The sequence below is a fragment of the Oncorhynchus keta genome, chromosome 10 (assembly GCF_023373465.1).
Source record: "Oncorhynchus keta strain PuntledgeMale-10-30-2019 chromosome 10, Oket_V2, whole genome shotgun sequence".
NCBI classification, from domain to species: domain Eukaryota; kingdom Metazoa; phylum Chordata; class Actinopteri; order Salmoniformes; family Salmonidae; genus Oncorhynchus; species Oncorhynchus keta.
The window spans coordinates 1,940,963-1,950,741 of NC_068430.1; the positions used below are offsets into that span (position 1 = coordinate 1,940,963).

The 9,779-nt window shown below is 45.8% G+C and overlaps 1 protein-coding gene across 1 annotated transcript; it reads left to right on the forward strand.

Moving 5' to 3' along the window:
• Window positions 1-5,415: 5,415 nt before the first annotated feature.
• Window positions 5,416-8,674, forward strand: LOC118377764 (histamine H1 receptor-like). Its single transcript, XM_052526182.1, has 3 exons — window positions 5,416-5,591; window positions 5,794-5,903; window positions 6,169-8,674. The coding sequence occupies exons 1-3, from the start codon at window positions 5,554-5,556 to the stop codon at window positions 7,632-7,634; spliced, it is 1,614 nt and encodes a 537-aa protein (XP_052382142.1). The 5' UTR covers window positions 5,416-5,553; the 3' UTR covers window positions 7,635-8,674.
• The last annotated feature ends 1,105 nt before the right edge of the window (window positions 8,675-9,779 follow it).

Consider the following 9,779-nt stretch of genomic DNA (forward strand, 5'->3'; position numbering starts at 1 on the left):
GATTCGTTTTAAAGTGTCTCTCTTAATTAAGGCAACACAATTGCTTGAAATGATGTTATGTCTCTTAGGAAACTAATACAATACAGTCTATTGGTCTGTCTCCAAAGCAACCAACCCAAGGTCTATTTGTTTCAGTCCATTGTTCCCATGTATCAAGGCTTCCATACTGTTGTGCGGGAAGCGTAATGCATTCTAACTCTCTAACCACATAATGATGGTAAATGTGCTGGAGGTTATACAAGAGCATTACATGAAGAAGAGATGAGTACGCGTGTGTCACTTTAAATAGTAATTATGATGTAATATATCCATTACAATTTGTGTTGTTGCTGATATGGAACACTCCACTGCTACCACTCATTCCATCTGCTACCACTCATTCCATCTGCTACCACTCATTCCATATGCTACCACTCATTCCATCTGCTACCACTCATTCCATCTGCTACCACTCATTCCATCTGCTACCACTCATTCCCACTGCTACCACTCATTCCATCTGCTACCACTCATTCCATCTGCTACCACTCATTCCCACTGCTACCACTCATTCCATCTGCTACCACTCATTCACACTGCTACCACTCATTCCATCTGCTACCACTCATTCCATCTGCTACCACTCATTCCATCTGCTACCACTCATTCCCACTGCTACCACTCATTCCATCTGCTACCACTCATTCCATCTGCTACCACTCATTCCCACTGCTACCACTCATTCCATCTGCTACCACTCATTCCCACTGCTACCACTCATTCCATCTGCTACCACTCATTCCCACTGCTACCACTCATTCCATCTGCTACCACTCATTCCCACTGCTACCACTCATTCACACTGCTACCACTCATTCCATCTGCTACCACTCATTCACACTGCTACCACTCATTCACACTGCTACCACTCATTCACAGTGCCACCACTCATTCATGCTGCTACCACTCATTCATACTGCTCATTCCACTCCATCATACTGCTACCACTCATTCACACTGCTACCACTCATTCATACTGCTACCACTCATTCACACTGCTACCACTCATTCCATCTGCTACCACTCATTCACACTGCTACCACTCATTCATACTGCTACCACTCATTCATACTGCCACCACTCATTCATACTGCTACCACTCATTCATACTGCTACCACTCATTCATACTGCTACCACTCATTCATACTGCTACCACTCATTCATACTGCTACCACTCATTCATACTGCTACCACTCATTCCTACTGCTACCACTCATTCCAACTGCTACCACTCATTCCCACTGCTACCACTCATTCCATCTGCTACCACTCATTCACACTGCTACCACTCATTCATACTGCTACCACTCATTCAAACTGCTACCACTCATTCCATCTGCTACCACTCATTTAAACTGCTACCACTCATTCATACTGCTACCACTCATTTAAACTGCTACCACTCATTTAAACTGCTACCACTCATTCATACTGCTACCACTCATTCATACTGCTACCACTCATTCATACTGCTACCACTCATTCCATCTGCTACCACTCATTTAAACTGCTACCACTCATTTAAACTGCTACCACTCATTCATACTGCTACCACTCATTCATACTGCTACCACTCATTCCATCTGCTACCACTCATTCCATCTGCTACCACTCATTTAAACTGCTACCACTCATTCATACTGCTACCACTCATTTAAACTGCTACCACTCATTCATGCTGCCACCACTCATTCATACTGCTACCACTCATTTAAACTGCTACCACTCATTCATACTGCTACCACTCATTCATACTGCTACCACTCATTCATACTGCTACCACTCATTCATACTGCTACCACTCATTCATACTGCTACCACTCATTTAAACTGCTACCACTCATTCCATCTGCTACCACTCATTTAAACTGCTACCACTCATTTAAACTGCTACCACTCATTCATACTGCTACCACTCATTCATACTGCTACCACTCATTCATACTGCTACCACTCATTCATACTGCTACCACTCATTTAAACTGCTACCACTCATTCCATCTGCTACCACTCATTTAAACTGCTACCACTCATTTAAACTGCTACCACTCATTCATACTGCTACCACTCATTCATACTGCTACCACTCATTTAAACTGCTACCACTCATTCCATCTGCTACTACTCATTCCATCTGCTACCACTCATTCATTCACACTGCTACCACTTATTCACACTGCCACCACTCATTCATGCTACTACCACTCATTCACAGTGCCACCACTCATTCATGCTGCCACCACTCATTCACAGTGCTACCACTCATTCACACTGCTACCACTCATTCACACTGCCACCACTCATTCATGCTGCTACCACTCATTCACATTGCTACCACACATTGCTGTACTTCTGACTTGTGTTCTACTTCTGCCAAATATATTGCATCCAAAATGGTTCCATATTCCATTCGTAGTGCACTACCAGGCCTGCATAGCGCTCTTGGGCCCATAGGGCTGTGGTCAAAAGTAGTGTACTAAGTAGGGAATAGGGTGCCATGTTAGCCACTGCCTGTTTTCCTGCTGAAAGGTGATCGAGGCTAGAGCCACTGTGGTATCAAAGCCTTTATATGCTAACACTTTTACCATGATAACCTGCGGACCAGGGTTCCAAACCAGGGTCCGTTAACCTGAAATGGCCGAGGGCTAATCTGGTATACCAGCCTGCTCTATCAATTGAGCCTGGGGACGGGGATTAATTGAAGACTGACCCAGGTAAAACCAGGGTTCATAGTGCAAGTGTATTTGATGCTTCAGATGTATTAATCCTAGTTTACTGGCTGCTAGGTTCACTGGCTGTTAGGTTCACTGGCCACTAGGTTACCTTACCGCTAGGTTCACTGGCTTGCTAGGATCACTGGCTGCTAGGTTCACTGGCCGCTAGGTTCACTGGCCGCTAGGTTCACTGGCCGCTTGGTTCACTGGCCGCTAGGTTCACTGGCCGCTGGTTCACTGGCCGCTAGGTTCACTGGCTTGCTAGGATCACTGGCTTGCTAGGATCACTGGCTGCTAGGTTCACTGGCCTCTAGGTTCACTGTTCGATAGGTTCACTGGCCGATAGGTTCACTGGCAACTAGGTTCACTGGCCGCTAGGTTCACTGGCCGCTAGGTTCACTGGCCTCTAGGTTCACTGGCCGATAGGTTCACTGGCCGATAAGTTCACTGGCAACTAGTTTCACTGGCCGCTAGGTTCACTGGCCGCTAGGTTCACTGGCCGCTTGGTTCACTGGCCGCTAGGTTTCCTTACTGCTAGATTCACTTACTGCTAGGATAACTGGCTGCTAGGTTCACTGGTTGCTAGATTCACTTTCAGCTAGGTTCACTTACTGCTCGGATAACTGGCTGCTAGGTTCACTAGGTTGCTAGGTTCACTGGCTGCTAGGTTCACTGGCTGCTAGGTTACCTTACTGCTAGGTTCACTGGCTTGCTTGGATCACTGGCTGCTAGGTTCACTGGCTGCTAGGTTCACTGGCCGTTAGGTTCACTGGCCGCTAGGTTCACTGGCTTGCTAGGATCACTGGCTGCTAGGTTCACTGGCCGTTAGGTTCACTGGCCGCTAGGTTCACTGGCCGCTAGGTTCACTGGCCGGTAGGTTCACTGGCTGCTAGGTTCACTTACTGCTAGGTTCACTTACTTCTAGGATAACTGGCTGCTAGGTTCACTGGTTGCTAGGTTCACTAGCTGGGAGGTACGCTGGCTGCTACTTTACCTGGCTGCTAGGTTCACAGGCCGCTAGGTTCACTGGCCAGGAAGAACCTGGGCTGCAATGTTCACTTGCTGCTAGGTTCACTTGCTGCTCGGTTCACTGGCCGGGAGGTACATGGGGTGCTATGTTCACTGGCCGATAGGATAACTGGCTGCTAGGTTCACTGGCCACTAGGTTACCTTACCGCTAGGTTCACTGGCTTGCTAGGATCACTGGCTGCTAGGTTCACTGGCCGCTAGGTTCACTGGCCGCTAGGTTCACTGGCCGCTAGGTTCACTGGCCGCTAGGTTCACTGGCTTGCTAGGATCACTGGCTGCTAGGTTCACTGGCCTCTAGGTTCACTGGCTGCTAGGTTCACTGGCTGCTAGGTTCACTGGCCGCAAGGTTCACTGGCCGCTAGATTCACTGGCTGCTAGATTCACTTGCAGCTAGGTTCACTTACTGCTAGGATAACTGGCTGCTTGGTTCACTGGTTGCTAGGTTCACTGGCTGCTAGATTCACTGGCTGCTAGGTTACCTTACTGCTAGGTTCACTGGCTTGCTAGGATCACTGGCTGCTAGGATCACTGGCTGCTAGGTTCACTTACTTCTAGGATAACTGGCTGCTACGTTACCTGGCTGCTAGGTTCACTGGCCGCTTGGTTCACTGGCCGCTAGGTTCACTGGCCAGGAAGAACCCGGGCTGCTATGTTCACTTGCTGCTATGTTCACTTGCTGCTAGGTTCACTTGCTGCTAGGTTCACTGGCCGGGAGGTACATGGGGTGCTATGTTCACTGGCCGATAGGTTCACTGGCCGATAGGTTCACTCGCCGATAGGTGCACTGGTCGATAGGTGCACTGGTCGATAGGTGCACTGGTCGATAGGTTCACTGGTCGATAGGTTCACTGGTCGATAGGTTCACTGGCCGATAGGTTCACTGGTCGATAGGTTCACTGGTGATAGGTTCACTGGTCGATAGGTGCACTGGTCGATAGGTGCACTGGTCGATAGGTTCACTGGTCGATAGGTTCACTGGCCGATAGGTTCACTGGTCGATAGGTTCACTGGTCGATAGGTGCACTGGCCGCTAGGTTCACTGGTCGATAGGTGCACTGGTCGATAGGTGCACTGGCCGATAGGTGCACTGGTCGATAGGTTCACTGGTCGATAGGTGCACTGGTCGATAGGTGCACTGGTCGATAGGTGCACTGGCCGCTAGGTTCACTGGTCGAAAGGTTCACTGGCCGCTAGTTTCACTGCTTGCGATGCAAATTGCACCCTTTCACCTGGCTCTGGTCAAAAGTAGTGCACTATATAGGGAATAGGGCTCTGGTCTAATGTAGTGCACTATATAGGGAATAGGGCTCTGGTCTAATGTAGTGCACTATATAGGGAATAGGGCTCTGGTCTAAAGTAGTGCACTATATAGGGAATAGGGCTCTGGTCTAAAGTAGTGCACTATATAGGGAATAGGGCTCTGGTCTAAAGTAGTGCACTATATAGGGAATAGGGCTCTGGTCTAAAGTAGTGCACTATATAGGGAATAGGGCTCTGGTCTAAAGTAGTGCACTATATAGGGAATAGGGCTCTGGTCTAAAGTAGTGCACTATATAGGGAATAGGGTGCCATTTGGGACACAAAGAGATAAATAATGATTATTGTTCTGATTTGTTTTGACTCCGTAGGTAATGGTTGATGGCGATTGATTCAGCATGTATACTATTTGCTGTGCTTTCACCTGATGTTTCCAACACTTCTGACATCATGTGAAGGGATCCAGAGAGGATGAAGAGGAGGGGTGAAGAGTACTTAACATAAAGAACCGTGATGGAGTCTATTCAGTCACCTGACATCCCCATGGACAGGTGCTTTAATAAACACGTGTGTGTGTGTGTGTGTGTGTGTGTCTAATGAATTTCTATTAACCGGTAGATATACATGTTACATGTAGAGATGAAGTTGTCAAAAGATCTGCATATTAAATATATTGAGAGGTTGTTATACTGGACTGACTGTAGAAGAAGTAATCATTTCCCTCTACCGTTTACACCCTGTATCCTGTGATAGGTACTTCAACAGCTCCTGGAGACACCCGTATGGCCAGGAGACTGTCCTGTCACCTTTCAACAGCTCCTTCCACCTCCAGCACCACAACAGCTTCCACAACACCCTACTAGGTAGGTAGGGTCGTGTGTGTGTGTGTGTGTGTGTGTGTGTGTGTGTGTGTGTGTGTGTGTGTGTGTGTGTGTGTGTGTGTGTGTGTGTGTGTGTGTGTGTGTGTGTGTGTGTGTGTGTGTGTGTGTGTGTGTGTGTGTGTGTGCCTGGGTGTGTGTGTGTGTGCCCTCTGGGGGATGTTGGGAAAGGAAGAAGACAGATGTCCATTCTAACCAATGGACAATAAAGTATCTATTCTATTAATTGTGTTATCATATTCTATTGTAGGTGTCTCTCTGGGCTTCCTGTCGTTGCTTACCGTCGTCATGAACATCCTGGTACTCTACGCTGTGAAGAAGGAGCGGACCCTCCACACGGTGGGCAACCTCTACATCGTCAGCCTCTCCGTGGCGGATCTCATCGTCGGGGCCACCGTCATGCCCCTCAACCTGGTGTATCTGCTGGAGGATGAGTGGAGGCTGGGGAGGGTCGTCTGTCAGTTCTGGCTCATTATGGATTATGTAGCCAGCACAGCCTCCATCTTTAGTCTGTTTATACTATGTCTGGATCGGTATCGGTCCGTTCACGAGCCTCTAAGGTACCTGAAGTACCGGACCAGAGGGAGAGCTAGCGTTATGATCTCAGGGGCCTGGCTAATGTCCATGACGTGGATTATTCCTATTCTAGGGTGGAGGTCCTTCGTTCAGGTCGACCTCAAACCGGAGATGGAGAATAAGTGTGACACTGATTTCCGGTTTGTTACTTGGTTTAAGGTTTTAACTTCAGTGTTTAACTTCTACCTTCCGTCTCTGTTGATGCTGTGGTTCTACTCGCGCATCTACGTGGCCGTGAGACAGAACTTCAGAGAGAGGGAGAGGATTATCAATCCCACAGATTCCGTGGTGGAAAACAGGATCGGACACATAGTCCAAACAGGAAATAGCCACTGCGAGTCTAAGAAAGAAAGAAACTCAGACTTTGATCAGTACACGTTAGACCAGCCGAACGACTCCACAGATACAGTTGAAACCAACGCGCCCAGGGAACCCAAGTCTGAAAAAGACTCTCACTCCAGTCATTCACTGCTCAGAATGACAAAACGTCTGAGGACGACTGTAAAGGACAAAAGAAAGAGTGGATCGGAGACCCCTTTGAACCTGTCCTCTTTACCTCTTGGCTTCACAAACTACGACGAAGACAACGTTCAGAAACTCTACGTATCCGTGAACGACTGCAAGGTAGCCGTGCCGTCAAACTCTGTGGCTGGCGTCTGCGAGATAACCCAGATATCTGAAATGCAGAGATACACCACCATGTTCTACAACACCCAGTCTGTGAATTTATCCCCGTCACCATGTCCCCATAATTCACCCCAGTCACCCCCGCCTCAGGAGGACTCGGAGCCTGACAATGGTACGAACCCGGACGCTGCAGCCAACGCTGTGACCCTAAAGCAGACCTGGCAGAAGTTCTGTGCCCAGTCCAGGCAGCGTATCCAGAGCCTACAGGTCCACAAGGAGCACAAAGCGGCCAAGCAGCTGGGCTGTATTATAGCTGGGTTCATGATGTGCTGGATCCCATACTTCATAGTCTTTATGGTCATGGCTTTCTGCCAAACCTGTGTACATCACAACCTACATATGTTCACGATATGGCTTGGGTATATTAACTCTACCTTGAACCCGTTCATATACCCCCTCTGCAATGAGAATTTCAAACGGGTGTTTAAAACTATCCTACACATTAATTTGTGATGAAAAGGTTCATGAACAGTGCCTTGAGTGGCATTTCAATGTATTACCTTGTGACGCTTTAAACTTGTAATACAGTATGTGTGCTTGAATGTTTTGAGTGACCTCAATTTGGTACCTTACATTTGTATAATTTTGAAAAATATAATGCTTATTTATTGTCCGCCTAAATATTTTGTGTTTATTATTTATTATCAGACCCAGACCATAACGCCATCGTTCCTACTCTGTGGAAAGACAGAAAGCCGCTCTGCCTTTATTCATTATTTACTCAAATAACTCTGCAGAAGGAGAATAACTCTGCTGAAGGAGAATAACTCTGCAGAAGGAGAATAACTCTGCAGAAGGAGAATAACTCTGCTGAAGGAGAATAACTCTGCTGAAGGAGAATAACTCTGCTGAAGGAGAATAACTCTGCTGAAGGAGAATAACTCTGCTGAAGGAGAATAACTGCAGAATAACTCTGCTGAAGGAGAATAACTCTGCTGAAGGAGAATAACTCTGCTGAAGGAGAATAACTCTGCTGTAGGAGAATAAATGCAGAATAACTCTGCTGAAGGAGAATAACTGCAGAATAACTCTGCTGAAGGAGAATAACTCTGCTGAAGGAGAATAACTGCAGAATAACTCTGCTGAAGGAGAATAACTCTGCTGAAGGAGAATAACTCTGCTGGAGGAGAATAACTGCAGAATAACTCTGCTGGAGGAGAATAACTGCTGAAGGAGAATAACTGCAGAATAACTGCAGAATAACTGTGCTGAAGGAGAATAACTGAAGAATAACTCTGCTGGAGGAGAATAACTGCAGAATAACTCTGCTGTAGGAGAATAACTCTGCTGAAGGAGAATAACTCTGCTGAAGGAGAATAACTGCAGAATAACTGCAGAATAACTGTGCTGAAGGAGAATAACTGAAGAATAACTCTGCTGGAGGAGAATAACTGCAGAATAACTCTGCTGTAGGAGAATAACTCTGCTGAAGGAGAATAACTGCAGAATAACTCTGCTGAAGGAGAATAACTCTGCTGAAGGAGAATAACTCTGCTGAAGGAGAATAACTGCAGAATATCTGCTGAAGGAGAATAACTCTGCTGAAGGAGAATAACTGCAGAATATCTGCTGGAGGAGAATAACTCTGCTGAAGGAGAATAACTCTGCTGAAGGAGAATAACTGCAGAAAATAATAACTCTGCAGAAGGAGAATAACTCTGCAGAAGGAGAATAACTCTGCAGAAAAATGCACAGAGACAGTTTCAATACAATCTGCTTCATGTGCTTGTCCATTTTTGGTGAAAACGGAAATGTGTCTTAATGGAACCTGCATTTTTGTTAGATATGAGTCAGTGCCGTGTCTGTGCTGTCCAATAAAAGTATCCCAACTGACAGGGTGTTTTTTATTTTTTAGAAATGAGTATGCAACTATGTGGCTTTTATAGCTATTTACCAAAAATAGTTAAATCTCGTAAAGTGGGAGTGTACACACACCGTGTACTGTTGCAACTCATAGCTCACACAACATTCTAATATTCAAACCTTTTCTAAACAAATGGAGTTAGCAGTGCATAGACCACTCTATGTAGACAACATATCTAAATATAACTCTAATGCATTGGCTTGATGATTATTGTTATTCACTTTGGCCTGAATCATCTGGGTTAATATACTGAATCATCTGGGTAAATATACTGAATCATCTGGGTAAACATACTGAATCATCTGGGTAAATATACTGAATCATCTGGGTAAACATACTGAATCATCTGGGTTAATATACTGAATCATCTGGGTAAATATACTGAATCATCTGGGTAAATATACTGAATCATCTGGGTAAACATACTGAATCATCTGGGTAAACATACTGAATCATCTGGGTTAATATACTGAATCATCTGGGTAAACATACTGAATCATCTGGGTAAATATACTGAATCATCTGGGTTAATATACTGAATCATCTGGGTTAATATACTGAATCATCTGGGTAAATATACTGAATCATCTGGGTTAATATACTGAATCATCTGGGTAAATATACTGAATCATCTGGGTAAATATACTGAATCATCTGGGTTAATATACTGAATCATCTGGGTTAATATACTGAATCATCTGGGTTAATATACTGAATCATCTGGGTAAACATAC